At 35.8% G+C, this 19,199-nt stretch overlaps 1 protein-coding gene across 3 annotated transcripts in view; it reads right to left on the bottom strand.

Annotated features, from left to right (window-relative positions):
- LOC145689909 (uncharacterized) overlaps window positions 1-19,199 on the bottom strand; it is a 58,941-nt gene that overhangs the window by 12,568 nt on the left and 27,174 nt on the right. For all 3 annotated transcript variants that reach the window (XM_081764250.1, XM_081764265.1, XM_081764259.1), the window contains exons 6-10: window positions 14,452-14,560; window positions 9,225-11,864; window positions 7,586-7,865; window positions 4,798-4,953; window positions 996-1,132 (exon numbers count right to left, since the gene is read on the bottom strand). In XM_081764250.1, coding sequence (XP_081620376.1) covers window positions 996-1,132; window positions 4,798-4,953; window positions 7,586-7,865; window positions 9,225-11,864; window positions 14,452-14,560 — 3,322 coding nt within the window. The remainder of the gene's footprint in view (window positions 1-995; window positions 1,133-4,797; window positions 4,954-7,585; window positions 7,866-9,224; window positions 11,865-14,451; window positions 14,561-19,199) is intronic.

Below are 19,199 nucleotides of genomic sequence, written 5' to 3'. Positions count from 1 at the left end.
AGGAAAAGGGAGTATCCCGAGAAAACCTACGGACACGGCGTGTCTACCACAAAGCCCACCTGCCGCGAGTTGAGATCGAACAAGGGAACCATGTATCACAAATGAGCTATTATTGAACACTGCGACCCAGGTTAGTGGCTGTTATTCCAAACAAAAATGTGCCTGGCTTTATCTGTTTTCCAGAATAATTCAGATTCAAGTATTGTTCATATAGCATTATCTCTATTTTTCAATGAAAATATTCTTCACATACTATTTAAATTTGTTCTAAGCACTTTTCTTTTACATTTGAGAAATATACGGAGTGAGTGGTATTTTTCACGTAGTTGAAGCATCTATACCCTCGAAAGATACCCACTTTTGCTCCTCCAAATTATTACATATTGTTTAAAAAATTATCAACGTCAAATTTTCGTTGACACCATTGTCAAAACTAAGGTAAGGAAAGAAATTTAGTACTTGAGTTTACATTCCAACTCTCCAAGATTGCTCTTCAAACAGTTTACATAGCAATTTTGTTATCTTGATATCTGTATTTCATTAAGAAGGTCTTAGAAATACGACTGTTTATTCCAATAGTTATAATAATATTCTCAGGTATTAGTTACCATTTTAAAAAAGGAAGTAAAGCAAGCCTCGTAAAAAAAGAAAATAAGACTCATACATGAAGGTTAATGTGAATCTGAATCATATTTTTTAATTACCCAAGCAGAGCATTTTGCGAACACTACCATAAGTCAGAAATTAAAGACAGAGGGACAATCATCCCTGAGACTTTACGACTAGTTCTCGATCAAAATTACGAGCCAAACCGGGCAAGATCCCGATTATCCTTAGGCATTACAAAATCGAGACACTAAACTGGACTTGTTTAGGTTACCTTGAATATCTAGGAGGAGCGGGTAATAGCGCTTCTTCAGGACCTCCCAACGAACTTTCTGATAGCAGGTATTACATCTCAACAACAATATGGATTCTCTCGAAATAAAACTTACCTCTTGCGCTCCTTCTGGGAAGATTGTTGTTTAAAGGGTCGTTCGTTTTTCTTCCATTCTGCCTCAAGTTCAGAGGAGAACAGAATTTTATTTTGTGGCATACCAGGTATACACGTTGAAGCCAAATCAACCTTCGACTGAAAAAAAAAAAAATTACTTACACCACAACAAAAACATGAATGAGAAAGCATAAAACTATGATTTTGCACAAAATGCTTCCAGCTGTAATATTAAATACAACGCGTCTATGAAAGTGATATCATGAAATTCCTTGCTGAAATTGTATCTCACTTTAGTTACGAAGCTACTTGCTTCGTTCGCATCCATGAACTCAATGAAATAAAAAGATCAACACGACTTCCATTAAAATTATTCAATTTCAAGAAATATCAGTTTCATCGGCGTTTTTGATCGGCTATTACAGAAGAAATCTCATTCAGTCTAGATTCTCTAATTGATTTTGCTTACCTCCATTTTGTTTATTGAAAGAAAAAACAAAAATCAGAACACTGGAAACTCCAGATGTGCAGAAGTATACATATAAAAGTGTGTGTAACTAAATTATAACAGTATAATAAAACGAAAATATTTTTACAAAATATCTAAGCAAAGAAAAAATCAGAATCCTCAATGGAAATGGGTTAAATTCTGATTTCTTTTATTTGCATTGTTCTTTATCTAAAGGAAATCGGAGTTTCAGATTTTTTATTCTGTTTCTGTTTAACATAGTCGGTATTGCAAGGATGATAGAGCTTCGGATTTCCGGAAGTCCAATCTTCCGGTTCCGTAGTGTAATTCGCAGCATATTGATTCAATTGCTGTCTTGTATAAAATAAAATCTTTTTGTATAAAATAAATACTCACATAAGTAGAAGCTTGTGTGAGAGTCAGTTTTTTTTTTTTTTTTTTTTTTTTTTTTTTTTTTTTTTTTAAATCAGCTAATTAATACATAAATTTAAGCTGGATGCTACCTCTGTAATATTGCTTCTATTTGTTTATTTGATATATTTTCTACCCACTGTGCAGCTGAGAAAGTGTAGATTTTCATATTATTCTCGTCTTTTATCGGAATCGGTAATTTATTGTAAATTTTCTTGCTATATAATGAGTCTGATATTGAGTTACAGATCTAGTTGTTCCTATTGTGAATAAATGTTTTTGTGTAATATTTCTAGTTTCTTATACCCGATCAATTGCTTGCCATTCATTTACATAATTTTTCAGGTAAACTGAAACAGACTTCATACATAATTTATTAATAAGACTAAACTGAATTTTTTTTCATATAGACTTTCTAAATTTATCCTTTCATTTAGTCTTTTTTTTTTTTTTTTTTTTAATATTTTGCTGTACCATTATTGGTTTTAAGTGTGTGGAAAAAGCAGCACCCCGTGTTAATATCCCGTAATTTAATATGCTCTGTACATACAAGAGCATGGTCCACCATACGCAATATTTTCGAATTAGCAATATTTCTCAGTTGGACAAATCTATATGACTTTTTTTTAAAGCTTTAGTAGAGTATTGAATATGGTAATTCCACTTTAAATGTACGTCAAATATTTATCATTTAGTATTAACAGATTATTACTGAGCCATAAGTATGTTTCTCAGTTCTAATTCGGCTTTTAAGGATGTTTCATCTCATGTCTTGCTAGCAACAGTGCGGGAAATATCACCAGCGAAAGATTGCATATTCCCATCTATTTCTAAGTTACATAAATAACACTTTTAAATTTTATGGGAACTATAGTTCCCATGGAGCAGTGTCTGCTTTTTGGGCTTAAAAATGAACCAATAAAGCATTTTACCTCGGGTTTTTTGTGTTTTCTCAAGCATAGAAGCACTGTAGAACATGTTTCTTGGGGTATTTTGCATCTTGGGGTCATGACGTCATAAGGGGAAAAACATATTTTTTTGTTACACCTAAGTTCATTATTTTTTGGCGGGCTTACTTTTGCAGCTAGAAGATTTAAATTTTGCACAAATATTCAGTGTATACCCTAGTATTTACCATATTTTTTTTGAGCTCTGTATCTTAACATGGGCGGAGTCCAGAGGGGCGACAAGGGGGAATGCGATTTTTTCAGGGAATTTCCCTTTTCCCTCAAATTTCCTGCCTCCGGTACATCATGGGAAAATTTAAGAAATACGATGTGAAAGTGTGTTCCATTCTGAAGAGAACGAGCTATGAACCATGGTTCTAGGTTAATTAGGGACGTCTCAGGAAATTTTTATCTGAGACCCTGTATAAGCAGACATGTGCAATATTCTGGGAATATTCGTAGGACATCGGTAAATTTTTTCCCGCCCTTATTTCTCAAGATAGGAGCCTGGAATTTTGTACACGCAGTCAGCATACCAGTTGCTATTTTCAGATTTTTTTCTGCTGTCTGCGTCAGCACAGGGGTGGCTCCAGAGGGAGAAAACGGGGGAAAGGGATTTTTTCTTCTAAGAATCCCCTTTCTTCCCGATTTACTCGTTTCATATACACGATGGAGATGCGAGTAGTACCGTCTGAAAGGTTGTTCTATTCTGAAAAGAACGAGCTATGAACCAAGATCCTAGGTTAATTAGGGACGTGTCAGGGAATTTTTATCTGAGACCCTGTATAAGCAGGCATCCGGGTCATTTAAGGTAAAATGGTCCATTGAGGGGAAATTAAAAAAAAAAATCTCTACTTTTCAAGATAGGAGCTTGGAATTTTGTACATGGACTCAGTATACCAGTTGCTATTTCCTGAAAATTTTCTGATGTCTACGTTAACACAGGGGCAGCTCCAGAGGGCCCTAAAGTTTTAAAAGAGGGATTTCTTAAAGAAAAACAGGGATTTCTGCAATTTTTCCCCTCAGGTGCATCATAGGGACATTTGAATAATACTTTTGAAAACGCAGCTCTATTTTGAAGAGAACGAGCTATAAACCATGATCCTAGGGTAAATAGGGACGTGTCAAGAAATTTTAAAGTTACATTTTGTGTTTTTAGGCCTATTTTGAGTGTATTTTTGATGCTTTCCCACAGAGGTAAAAAAAAGTTTCCTCCCTTACTATTCAACCTATGAGAACAAAATTTGGTACAGTTGTTTAGTACACTAAGTAGCATTTTTTTAAATTGAGTCTTGTGAGTCTTGTCCAGAGGGTCCAAACATCTTTTTTAAAAAAATCCCAAAAATCCCGATTTTCTCTCAAATATTTCCCCTCCGGTACATCATAGGGACATGTAAGTGGTACTGTTTGAAAGGCTGTTCCATTTTGAAAAAAACGAGCTATGAACCATGATCCTAGGGTAAATAGGGATGATACTGTCGCTCCTTATCCGAGACTCAAGAAAAACGCCAAAAAAGGCCAGAATTTAAAGAGTCAATATATATTAAAAATTGAACTGATCCTAGGACTGTCCTTGTGGATCACCATACTCTAGTTCTACCTTCACTTCTGGACTTCTAAGTGAAGGTTTCCAATTTGGACAGTGTTTTCCGTTACTTAAATAGTCACGGAACTAAAATAACGCTATTCCTCGTATTCATATTTTTCAAGTTTGTGCAGCAGAATTTTATATGGTATTGTGTCAAATGCTTTACCTAGGTCTAAAAATACTGTAATTACATTGTATAGTATTTTTGCTGTACTGTACTGTAAAATTCTGTTAATTTATATATAGCATCTTATGTATTACTACCACTTTGGAAAACCATACTGTATTAATTTTATTATTTAACTAATTTCATTTAATACTCTGGTTTATTTAATACTTAGGTTAACTGAAATTCGTAGAAAGTTAAAGGTAAGTAGGTTTCAATTACCTTTGCCTCAACAGAGCTGATAATTTCTTCAAACACATCATCATCCAAGTATTCCACAGGAATCGCTTTTGTTCTTCCGTTTTCGCTCGAAAATACTATCATCTGCTGCTTTTCTTCCTCATCTGCAGATGTTTCACAAGGGTACTGATCAACATCCTTAAAACATACATATATTTAAAATTAGGTAAAACCACAAAAAAAAAAACAAATAATTATTAGATTTACGAGTAAATGCTGAAAGGCTGAAACCGTAATAACATGCTAGAACAGAAACAGAGGTCCTACTGATCTGAAGAATATTTCCCTGACCTTTGGCAGGAAATTACGACATTCATGACAGGTGTCGGATGACCTGATATAAATAAGGAATAAATATCGGTGAACATTATATGTGAGAACATTTATTCTACAGAGACAAATAGTAATCAATTGCTCATATGTACACTCCACTTACCTTACCAAATAGGTATTATAATGGTTGGCTAAGCTGAAATTGATGTAGAATTAATGTTTAAAAAAATATATATTTTTTTTTTATAAAATTTCCCTGACTTTCTAGTCTTTTCCCTGAGCTTCCCTGACCTGCAACATTTTCCTTGGGTTTTCTCTGACTTCCCTAACCAGTAGGAACCCTGGGAAAATGGCTGTAATATGCTAGAGTAGAAAATGACTGAACAGAAACGTCATAGTTCATAAAAAGGGGGACGGAGAGAAATAACTTTCATTACATTTTTGTAAAAGCTGATAATTATACTGTCTCCAAGATATCCTGTTCAATGCTTCACCTACCAGTACTGTCATTACATGAACACGAATATTCTTGGATATTACTATGGTTACACGTAGTATGTGTCACCATTGGAGAAAGGACACAACAATAGATACAATTAGATGGTTAACGTTGTATTTTTACTTATATAATACATAAATAAATAATCTTTCCACCAGAACAAAAATTATAAATTATTATTGGCACTGAAAAACATATTTATAGGGCCATAAATTTTCAGGTTTCTCGAAAACTACGCATGAGAATTATTTACCTTCAAGCATTTTATTCAGCTCAATGTCATTTACCGATCTATATACGTGTCCTCTTTGCACATTATAGTTAAACAAAAAAAAATTAAAAAATCAAATTTTAGCGTTAATCATAACTTTGTTTCTACATCTCGTTACCTAATCGTAGTCTTGCTAGTGCAATGACGAAAAGCTTGATTAGTCTATATTTCGGTTATAAGTTTCATCTTAATAGGTAGCGTGTTTATCATACAACAACAAATTTTAGGTTTACATACAAAGTAGTTTCTCTCTGTTTTCTCGGAAACTATTACGCTTTACACTTATCTGCATAATTTTGTTCAGCTCAATGAGCTCTATCGATTACTATGTCTCATCTTTTGATTTTCTTTTCGTTATTCGCTAATATGTGGTTATTTTTAAAAGATAAATGATAAATACTTAGTACTGTGCTTTTACGCCATTGATCGTTGATTTTGCAGATTAATATTTAGTAATGTGTTTTTATGCTATTGATCGTTGATTTTAAAGAACATTCTGGGAAGGACTAAGCATGACTGCATGGTAGTGATTCAATAAAATTCTTACGTTATACTAGAAAGAAGACAAGACAAGGTCACTTCGCGAAAGAAGATTGATGTATTTTCACCTCGAGATGTACTGAGAATACACGGAAGTATTGTGATGTAAATTATACTTATGTACATTAAATTTTATATTTTTGTTGTACTATTTTGTATCTGAAAAGAAAATAACCAAGCTCATTTCCTAGAAAGCCATAAAACAGAAAAGTAATAAACAAGAGTGAAAGTACCAAAATAATATATGAAAATAGAAAAACAAACAGGTGAAAACCAAAACCAATGTGTATATAAACTACCTCCGAGATGAACAAAAGGTGGTCTTGTCTTGTTCAGTCGGTCATTCGGTCTTCTCTCATCTGGTGATAGTCTGTAGTACGTCGGAAGGACTTAGAAGTTTGGAACGAGCGGAATCAGTTATCAGGGGATCAGCATCCTTAATTCTGTTAAGTTATACCTCTGCTAAATATTATGTTAAAACTTAAAACAAGAAGTTTTGAGAATACAGAGGTCTTCCTCCGACACCACTATTCTGTTTACTTAATCTCAAATTTCTTGTTTGTTAAGATTTATATTTCACACTACAATCGTAGGATGACAATCTAAATTGTATAGGTTATATTTATTTCTTTGTATTTGCTTTATGAAAAATTATAAAAGGTACATCTAAATTCGAAGATTTCATTACGGTACTGATAATAATAGTTTGTATTTAAATCTTCATATAGCTAAAACAAATATACATCAAAACGTCTCCATTCATCTTTTTTATCCTTAGCTTAGCAACCATAAATTTATTTTTACCGAAATAGCAATACCAGAAGATCCTCAATTACATTTCCTTGAGCGTAACTATTATTTTGATGAATCACTATCGTCTTGTTCGAAAACTAGAAATGTAGGTTACAATATACACTAACTTTTGATCAAGTGGATCTTACTCTTTGTCAATTCACAAGGTTATGCTTCTGACTGCCAATGTTTGAACAAAAACGCTGAAATAGCTGTAGCCAATACTATTACAACTTTCTGGAAAAATATAACCAATGCTCAAGGAAATGAAATGACAAGGATATTGCAGTAAGACCATGTTACTATATTTGATCAACGGAAAAACTATACTAAAATTACACTAACAATGCTTGAAGTTATATAAGACAACACACCTTTTAAAGAAAAGTAAATACCTTTTTAGATTTCTCCGCTTCGTCTTCATTTGCCGCCCAATCTAAAGCACTGGATTCTGTTTCCTCTAGCCACTCAGTTCCAAGGTACAACTGCTGCAAGTAATGGATATCAGCAAATAACTGCTCCCCTTCAGCTGTCAGCTCTTCACGTAATTTATATTGTAAACTACCATCGTCTTTAGCGTCTTCTTGTGCTTTAGCTTCTGGGGTGAGAGTTTCTTGCTTTGGTGAGTAGCAATGACCGCAGCAATCTGTGGGATTCACATTCCAAATATGATACCTGGAACGTGAAAATAAAAACAATTAGCGAAACTATTAATGCAGATTTGTTGCAAATGTTTAATCACACGTAAGCAAAATTTGCTTTCGCAAATCATGTACTATGTTCAACGATCTCTAGACTAGAAACTTATGAATACTAAAACGAACACAATAATTGCAAGTAAATCAACTTCACAAGCATCAATCGCTATATGTTAAGTCTGCAATCATGTCGATATAAGCTAAGTTTAATATGCTCCCACAGCCCGTTAGTATCTTCTACATTTTTTGAATTTAAAAACACTACTTCAAATTTTCTAATGAATCGGATTCTCATTTCTTCATTTTTTTTTTTAACTTTTGCTTCATACTTTTATTATGTTTTTTTTCAATTCGACATTTCACATCGACAGCACACGGTTGTGATCTAAAATGATGGATCCAGAAATTACTCTGACATCTTTGTTCATTCTTAAGCGAATTACACGACTGTTCCAACTTCCAAGTGAGTTTTGTCTTCTAGAATAATTTATATATCTCCCACAACTCTCATTTCTCTCTAGCAATTAATTTGGACTAATACACTACCTTCCTATTCTTCGACAAAAGTATTAAAATTTTCCATTACAACCAGACAATCCTTTTCCATGTATGATTTCTGTTTTATCACAGATTTTCTTTTTCTCCATTTCATCTATTCCCTCTCCCCTCCCCCTCTAGTTTAGTTGTTTGCTCAGAACTAGCATACGTGCACGTGCGTGCCTAAGCACACACACACCAAAAGAGAATATGAATGATTTACTGTAATATAAATCGTTTGAAGAGTAATTTTATCAATAAACTCAAAGCTATTCACTTTTGTTCCTCCAAATTCTTATAGATGGTTTATATATATATATAAAATTAAATGTTTACACTCATAAATAAAAACATCTCGCAAAGGTCTACTCAGGAAAATAATTCAAATGCGTACTAAGGAGGTCCAGGTCTACCAGTACGCTAAGTCTGATGAAGATCGAATGAGATATGACATATATCGTACCATACAGATTATATGGTCTTTCTAATGATTTTTTTAAGGAAAATCAAAATAGTTAAATGACGAAAGGACGAAAATAGTTAAATGCTTTGCAAAGGAAGTAAATTGGAGTAACATGTGTTGTTGAATACGAAAGAAAATACGATGGACAGAAAATAAATTAAGATACTGTATGGTTAGGATCAGTGTTAACTCGTATTCCTCTCTATTCATTAGCTTGTATTATCAATACATATAAATTTGTTCAACTGATCATCTTCAGAATATTAACATGCTGTTTATTTCTCAAATGCATTAATTAATAATAGTAAATTTTGAATGTCTACAATCTGTACTTACCAAGACTGTTGTTCCTCAGACGATCTTTTAGTTTCTTCACCCCACTTGTATGAATCGTTTACAGCTGCATTGCAAGATGATTGTTTAAGCCATTCAGCTTTCCACATTGGCATATTATTATTATCACATCTGCGGCAATACAATGGCTCGCTCCATTTACTAATATAGTAATTTTCTTTACCATTATAGTTTCTAACTGAATCCTCTTCCTGATTATCCCGTTTGCAGTCTGGACAGCACATTGCTCTTAGTTTGAAGTACTCATTCACATCATGTTCTCTGTTATATACTTTATCACAACTGGAACAAGTTACGTGTGACGATGCTGATCTACTAATATCTAGCTTATCAGTTTTCTCTTTGTGAGTACTGACAACAGCTTTAGCTGGAAAAACGAACACTTCGGGACTAGGACCCACCTTCTTTCCACAATTTCTTACATTTGAAGAATTTTCCGTAGATAACATGCCAATATGATCGTCTGAAGGAGATGGATTCCATATCAAATCATCAGTTTGGCAACATTTTTCTATTTGTTTCACCTGAAATTTTGGAACGAAATGTTTCTCATCAGAAAGGTTATTCGCATTATTTGACGATGAAGTGTTCCTATTTCCCAACCAAGTTCTCTCTTTGAAAACCATATATTTTTTCGGAGTTTCCAAACCAAGAGTATCGCTTTCCAAATATAATGCACCGCTGTCACTTCTGTGGAATGCAACTTTTTCTAAACTATTCGGAATTGCGAAAGTGGTACCGTCTTCATAATTATCAGTGCTGCCGTTGTTGTCGAAACTTTCTTGTCTGATTGGACGAAAATGGGTTCGAGCAGAAGTAAGCAAATCTTCTTCTTTTTCGTCGTCCTCAGCACCAGAGCAATTGGATCGTTTACTAGGTGAGGTATACTGATGATGGCGACTTTGCTGATGATTCGATTTGCTTTCACCTCTTTTACTACCGTTGTATTCTCGTAACGCACAAAGTTCAACATCATCGTCTGCTGTAAGTGAAGACCATACTTGCTTCGGCACAACCTCTGTGAAACTACTATCTTCTCTATTATGGTTCAGAGTCATGAAACTGAATCGGCTGTTCAATTGAGCATTCTCTCTCGAGGTATACGGTAACGAAGAAGACGGCTCATTGCATAGACAGTTGTTAGATTCTACATCACCAATTAAAGATGATAAAGCTTTGATTTCTGAGCTTTCAGCACTTGAGCTTTTATTAGAAATATTTAGAGAATTATTGGATAAATCATAACCTAATTCCCATGGTCTTTTAACGCTTGTAAAGTGTGGAGAATATTGATCGCTCAGCTTATTCCATACATTTCTAGCTATGACTTTTATGTCTTCTTCTTCTTTACCTTCCTCACTATCATCAAAAGAATTTCTACCTAAATTAAACTGTTTATTATTTGTTGGAATATCTAGAGTATCTTCAACAATATTACTAACTAAACTTTCAATCCTCTGCTCCGATTCTTGATCTGATGCTTTTTCACAACTGAGATTTTCACTGTTGCTGGTTTCTCGAATAAATGTTTCCGGTGATTCTTGCACCCAATTCACAGACTCCTGAGGCTGTTGTGTCCAAATTGAACTAGTAATGTTGGTCCCACGTTCAATAAATGAATTGTGATTCAGGATCGGTCCCTTCTTGGATACATTGTATACTTCAACTGTGTGATACACTTCGCCAGGTGGTGACAGAAACTGAAAAATATTTTCTTCCATTTTTGTTGACTCAATATCAATGGTTAATTCTTTCCCACAAACTACTATGTATTCTGTAGGCTCACACGACAAAGTATTCTCAGAAGTCTGATTCCAAAGGGCGGCAACATTGTCATCGAATTTAGCAATTAACTGTTTCAAAGAAGAATCATCAATGGGCTGCAAATTAGGCGAATGACAAATTTCTTCTTCTAGTTCATTTTCCAGCCAATACTCTTCAGTATTATCTTCATCATTTTCATCATCATCATCATCATCGCCATCAGAATCCGCTGCCGAATCAACGTTACCTTTTCTCTCGTACAGCCTCAGATGTGTCAAGCTTTCGCTTTCATCGTCCTTTTTGTTCACGGGTGTTTCAGTTGTTTCATTTAGATCAATCACCTGCTCCAATTTACTCGAACTATCATCACTACAAACACTATCACCTGTTAATTCAAGAAATTCACCACAGATCTCGCTATTTTGCTTGTTGTACATTAAAACTCTCAACAAGCTCTCTGTGTCATAATCTTCATCTGTGGTGGTGCTGTACTGTGGGTACTCCATTATTTCGAATGAGGCATCTTTCTCAGATTCACTAAAACCTAAAACTTTCCTTCCAACATAAAAGGGAACTCGCTGCTGCTTCAGAAGACATTTTGACTTGGCATAATCCTTACTCATAGCTTTCCACTGATTCTCGTTCTCTGTGCTTTCATTTTCTTTGTTTTCATCTACCCAATCATTCTCAGCGTCTGATGTTCCGTCCAGATTTTCAACTTCAGAGCTATTTCCGTTTGCCCCACATGAAGTCAAAGCCTTCTTACTGTGCCAAACTGAGCCTGTATCTGGGAAAAGAGTAATGCTTCCACTGTTTTGTTCTGATGAGCTATCTAATGGCGGAAAGGCTGCATAATATCTGTAAGGAGAAAAAAAATAATTACATTATTATGCATTACATTACATTAATAAAGTTTTCAGTGCTCAAAAATAAATAAATAAATAAAAAACATTTGTAATATATTAAGTATGTCATGATTCCATATACTATTTAATACAAACAGCATTAAATATGAAACTAATAATTCGATTTTCAGTCAAAATGCTGCAATATTAATTACCATATTACCGAAGTCCATTATCTGTGCATTTCACTGACTTGAAAAATATTAGGTGTTTTAACTAGTAGAGGAACTCAACAAAGACTTGTTTCCTGTAAATGAATTCTGAACGGTCAAAATAATTATCCATATACGACGTGCACACCAAAAGTATCTGCCTTTTGTTTTAAAGTCCATATTTTTTGTCATGTCAGGAAAGCAACTGCGGCATTGGAGACCTCCATTTTTCGTCTCGAAGCAGTGCGGGTTATATTTACTAGGTGGCAGCAGTTGAGTCAGTGTCTGAACGAGTAAGATGCGTTTCTGATTCTGCCCGGGGACATGGAATTGTCGGTTGAAGAGCTACGGGTAATTGTGAAATTCATCACCGCAGCTGAAACGCTGTACAGCAGCTAATCACTGCCAATGGGAGTGTGTGTGTGCTGATAGTGTTCTTGTGGAAAACAGTTAGAAATTGGGTGTGTGAGTTCAAAGCATGGTGATCAAGTGAGAAAGATGAGCAGTCTGGGCGTCCAAAAACAGCTTCAACTGACGCTAACATTGTCCATGTTGAAAATTTCATTATGGAAGATACGCGTGTCGCCATGCAGGAGATCTGTGATACACTGGAGCTAACAATGCAACACTGGAACGAATAATTACAAACGAACTGGGCCTAAGAAAAGTTTCTCCTCGCTGAGTTCCATGACAATCAAAAAGAGGCAAGGATTCGATCAAGTGTTGCAAATTTGAAACGCTTCTGAAGAGATGGAAGGATGTGACAATGGATGAATCACCGATTCCCCCCCTTCCCCCCCCCCAAAAAAAAATAATTGGTGATATCCAATAAGAAGGTGCTGTGCGCTATCTTCGGGGATTCCAAGGAATGATATTGTCCCACCCTGTCCAGAAAGATCATATGGTTACGAGCGAGTATTTTCGTACACTTTTGGATACAGAATTTTTGCCAAAATTGACTGAGAAAACGACCACAGAGGACAAGCTGCAACTTCAGCCTCCACATTGATAATGCACCACTACACCTAACTAATGTTGCGACCTCATTCTTGGCTGACCGCGATACTGAACTTAAACCACACCTACCTACTCATCAGATTTAGCCCCGAGTGACTTCTCGTTGTTCCCAAACCTCAAGAATTCTCTTCGTTGACGCTATTTTACCAGTAGATCACCCTCTGGAAGACGCTATTTTCCAGTATCTAGTACATCTGTAGTACATCTAGTACATCTGTGAGTACATCTGTACACAAATTTCAGACCAAGAACCCAGGTTGTGAAAAAACCCTTTTAAGGAATCCTGCCCATTGAATTCTATTGGGTAAAATTGGGTTTTATTAAATTTTGTACGTATATTTAAAGTATCCTACTTAAAATATCATTTAAGCATTCATGTTTTATTGTACACAAAACTACGGAATTTCTTTCTGGGGCCGGGATGGTTTCTCGGACTTGTTCTGTTTCCTCCCACCTTCGTAGTGCCACCATAATCATTCATCATCACCGTCTCCCTTAACCTCGGTGCATAATCGTGAAACACTGAACTGAACTTATCTTTTGATCTTCTGCCCCACCACCGCTCCCGTTAAAATGCGGATTTTAATCAAAGTAATATGATGAAAACTCAGTTCGAGGAAGTGATAATTACATCCAAAACTTCATTTCAAACGGTTCAGCTGTTTCCCCATAATACGTCACAAACAAGATCCTTTTCATTTTTATGTAACAGATTGCAGTTAAACTGTTTCAGCGAATTTGGTCGAATACAAACAAAATTAATTATGCATGATTCCCAAACATTTTTTCAACTGTATTATGTTCTGGAAATCTCTTGATAAATCCATATTTTAAATCAATTCTGAAACTAGATATATACTAAGAAACACGACTGAAGAAGGTAATTATAATCACTGTGTGTGTGTGTGTGTGTGTGTGTGTGTGTGTGTGTGGTTTATACCCTCCTCCTCCCCCTCCCAAAAAAATCTGAAGATTTTTGGGCTGGGGAAAATTCCAACAACCCTGCCAAGAACCCTACGTTTTGTATAAGTTTTTAGACCTTGATTATTGAGGAATTCAAATTAAAAATAACTTAATATTATATTCAAAACTGACATATTGTGGAGATTAAGTAACATGAGTCCTGAGTAGTACTCATATTTCGAAAGTTGGGAACACAAATAAAAAGTGTACATCACTTTATTAATTGGAAAAGTCAAACAAGCTATTGAAGATGAATCATAAATTATCATACAGAAACAGTGTATTCCAAATCACTATCCAATTTTGAATAATACACTCCTTATTAATAATACTACTAGTCACAATTTTTCACCTATTCAATAAATTTGACATTCTAACATCCTGTATAAATCTGCAGTTGTTACTTACTTTTCAGCTTGTTCTTGAGGAGATGGAGCACAAGTATCCTGCTGTGCATCACGAACTCTCTCGGTTGTGTCTGTTGCGTGAGTTAATTCTATCTGGAAGGTACTCTCTCCTAGAAAATAAAACATCTCCGTAAGAGGAGCGACCTGCCCGTTTTAACCTGGATTTTTTCAAACATCTGGATTAAGCCACAAATTGATAAGAATTTTTATTTGTAATTTTTAAATCTATTAGTTGTATACATTAGCAGTTCTTTTATTTCTCCAATAAATTTAACTTCTTATAATAATAATAATAATAATAATAATAATAATAATATTATTTTGAATATCAACTACGCGTAGGGTGCTTTCTTATACGAGGAAGAATCAAATGAAAACCACAGAGGTGTCATTAAAACTATTCTTTTCTAGGAGTTTGGAAATTTGCAGGCATAGTCCTTGCTGTCTTTCCGAACTGGTAGTACAAAGCTGTGCCGGTAGATTGTGTCTGAGCTGAGTAACAGCTAATTCAATATGGCAGACCCACTACACAGTTGCACCAAGGAGTAACAGAGTGGAGTTATTCGATTTTTGTGAAGATGAAACCGGTTGATATTCATCGGAGAGTGAAGATGAAGTATACGAACGCCTATCTGTCACAGCGGCAAGTCTACGAGTGGTTCAATTAATTCATAAAAGGTACGACTTTGTTAAGTGATGCTCCCCGTCCAAGTCAGGCTCATCGACCGACCGAGTTGTGACAGAGGAGTTCACAACCCCACCAGATTGGCTTATTCATGAAAACCAGCGTGTCACCTTGACTGAAATGGCTTCCATGCTGAATATGAGCTTCGGTTTAGTACAACACATAGCGCATGACGAACTTCGCTACAGAAAAGTGTCCGCTTCGACAATTAAGACGTTATGAAGAGGTGAGTTAGGATTTTCTAGCTCAGACCGTGAAGTTGATGAAAGTTGAGTGCACTACTTTTAAGCGCAGACGAAACATGTATAAAGAATGGCGACTTTCTTCTTGTCCTTTTGTGTGAACTTAAAGAGTGTATCTCTTTGTATACTTGGTGCATCTAATGCAACTTGCCCTACTGGTTATATTTAGTATGTGTATTTACACAATGGTAGAAACAGTCATACGCTTACCTGTATGTGGAAAGCTCTTCGTGGAGATCGTAACTTTAATAAACTATTTAAATCATTGTTTGTTGAAAAGTTGAAGCCATTTTCTGTTTATAATTTACTGTACCACGTACAAGTGGCTTCGATATGATGTAAGCTAGAAGTGCCCTGCTCTCATATAAAGTTCAGTTCATAGTGTATCAAGTATTTCAGTACTACGTATCGTAATAAAAATTTACACGTGTTTATTTTATTGTATTTTAATCTCTTCGAAAGTCAGTGTTCGTTTTTGCAACTGGAACCTTAAATAATGATTGCTATATTTAACTTCTACTACGAATTTATATTTTCTGGAAAATTGGAATACTTTACTGAATCAATTATTACCTTAAATTGTATTACATTCAGTCTCCTGCTTTGTGTATTCTTTTTTGTCAAACTCATTTATGTTGTTAACTTCAGTAATAACACACAATCTCTGTTTACTTCGTACATATTATACAGTTAATAAGACAGTAGAGATAACTCAGTCGACATTTTACAACGCTGATGCTATACTAAATTGTATGTTAAATTTCAACCCGAGCAACTACAGTAATAAAACGTACAACCTTTCTAAATACAGGGTTCTCCACAGACTGTTTTTGTAAATTGTTTTCCCTTACTTTACCTGACTTTCCGTGACACAGGTTACCTATTTCCTTGACAAAAGTTTCAATTTTTCCATTTTCCCCTAACCCCATTAGTTTGTTAAGATACCTAAACTAAGGTAGGCCACTAACTTCCTACGAAAGGAGTCGGCCTAGAAAACATAACTGACTATATTTTTATATTAATCGGTCTACGAGATATGAATTATGCGTGATCCGTGAACATACACACGGTATAAAGACTATCAGCTGTTGAGTTTCACGGTCCAATTAAAAAAAAACATTAGATCCTGATAAAAATGTATATAGAACGTGCGAGAAAGTATACTTTTTGAAACACTGAAATAAAAATAAAAATCAGACATCTGTGTTGAAGTTATGCGTGAGAATGAACACAATGAAGTCAGTTACGATATTAACACTATCAACCGTTGAGGAGATATCTTAATATATCCAATCAATATCTTAAGATCCTAATGAAATTTATATAAAGCCACCGTGAGAACATACTTTTTCAAACAGAAAGTAAATCAACAAAACTAGTGCACCTATGTCGAAATTATGAGTGATCATACACAGAAAAGTTTCATGGTTTAGTTCGGAAGATTATGATTAGATCCTCATGAAATTTATGTTGAAGAACCAGAAAAGACAAAGAAAGAAAGAAAAAAAACCCATTAAAACCGGTGCACCCATGTTGAAGAGTTATGCTTGAACATACGTACATGCCGGAAGTTTTTTTTCTTTTTTTTAATCAATTTATTTGTATAAAACCTTTTACCATTTCAGAAAATAGTCCCCACAAGCATCAATACACTTTTGCATTCTTAAAAACCACGAATGAAATATTTTTAAAACTTCATTTCTTGGAATCAGAAACTTCATTATTATACGCTGCGATTGCTTCTTCACTTGTTTGAAAGCGGCGCCCTCGAAGTGTTTTCTTGAGTTTTGCGAAGGCAAAGTCACATGGAGCTAAATTTGGAGAATAAGCCAGGTGCGGTAGAATACGGACTCCACTTTCCTGTAGAAACTTTAGTGTTTTCGCTGCTTTATGTGGCCGTGCACTGTCGTGATAAAGAAAGTGAGACAGTGCAGACTTTCGGTGGGCAGATCTCCAAGTTTCTAAGACTCTCGGAAGCCAATAAGTAACATACCAGTCTGTTGTCACTGTACGTCGATATCTAACTATATAGTTGCTACATGGCCGGTCTTTGAGAGAAAGAGAGAAAAAAAATGCCACCACAACTTTACGACCTTCCGTGCTCGTTTAACTTTCAAAGGTGGAGTTTCATTCTGAAAACACTATACTGAGACTGCTGTTTCGTTTCAGGGTCACAATTGTAAATCCATGTTCCGTCATCTGTGACGATATCATAAATGCCTTCAGCTTCCCAGTGAAAATCTTCAGCATATAGCGGCACAAACCCACGTGATCATCTTTTTGCTCAGAAGGAAGCACACGTGGGAAGGAAGCTGCGATTGCAACCTTTTTATTATGAACTGGGCTACAGTTGATCCTATTTTAAGCAGGGTGGACTGACTTAAATCAGTCTGGTTTAAATAACGATTTAAATCTCGATTTAAATCACTTGATTTTTAAAATAAAAATCGTTGATTTAAGTCAAATTCAGAAATTAATTTAAAGAGAAAATAAGTAAAATCCTGTTTCTTTTCTGTTATTTCGATTATGGAAGGTAATAATCATAATACAATGAGACTAAAACGTATGTTCAGCACAGTATGAAAACGAGTGTCATGCAGAGGATGATTACGGAAAATCCCGTTTTGAACAGGTAACGGGGGAATCCTGCTTTCTTCTCTCCATAACACAGGATTTTCAAATCGTAAACTATTCCAACGGGAAAATCACTATGGACATTTAAGACAAAAATTCTTTTCTGTGCGCGTCTGTTTGTTTCCAGATACATGTAATAGGGTGTATTTACAGGGGGTCCGAACCCATCTCCGAAACTTAATTTTTTTCCGATTTTATAACTTTAGGCGAGATTTATGCATTTTATGTACGAGGGTCATTTAACTCGAACACTGCTACGATTGGAGTGTCGTGTGGGCAGAAGACAAATGACGAACGTAATGTGGATGTGTATGAGTCAGTTCACCGCTGTTGCGGTCCCATATTACGGTGTGTGTGGTGAGTAGACATTGTTAAAGTGATTGTTGTGTGAAATACCGCCCTAATGCAATGTTCACGCGTGCAGAATGCGTTTGTTCATGAAATTCCAGATGGCACGAGGGCGAAATGATAGGACGATTCACAGAGGATTAGTAGAGGCCTGTGGTGAAGCTTCTCTACCGTATCGGATAGTGGCGATGAGTTGCAGCATTTCAGGTGGGACGACAGTTAACAGACAAAATGCACGGTGGAGGGCATATGCGAACGGCTACGGACGAAATTCATCTTGCAAGACTACGGACACTGCTTAACGGTGATCGGCGCTGGACTTGTAGTGAATTGATGCAGGAGCTAAACATTTCTTCCGGATCAGTGTTCCGCATGCTAACACAAGACCCTGGCATGCGGAAAATTGCAGCCAGATGGGTACCCAATGCTCTAACCGAGGTTCAAAAGTGGCATAGGTGGAAATGTATGCGCCTACACCTTCAACGTTACAATGAGGAACGTGATGACTTCTTGCATCGCATTATTGCAAGTGACGAAACGTGGGGAAGATCCTACGAACCTAAATTGAAACGTCAGTCGAGTGACTGGCGCCACCTAGAATCTCCACGACCGAAAAAGCTTAGGCAAGAGCCAGCGAACGTGAAGGTGATGATGATAATGTCATACGAACACGAAGCCATTATCCTGTCACATCAAGTTCCACCGAGCGTTACCGACAGTGCTGCATACTATGCTTCATACCTCAGTCACCATTTGCGACCAGCTTTGCGGCGCAAACGTCCACACCTCAGGGGCAAACGTTTCAGAGATATTCCCAGCATTGTTCGTGCCTTAGGGCGC

Source organism: Thermobia domestica, chromosome 1, assembly GCF_964235325.1.
Source record: "Thermobia domestica chromosome 1, izTheDome1.hap1.1, whole genome shotgun sequence".
NCBI lineage: Eukaryota > Metazoa > Arthropoda > Insecta > Zygentoma > Lepismatidae > Thermobia > Thermobia domestica.
The sequence above is the reverse complement of the archived record's forward strand: the minus strand, read 5'-3'. Positions and strand labels throughout refer to the sequence as shown.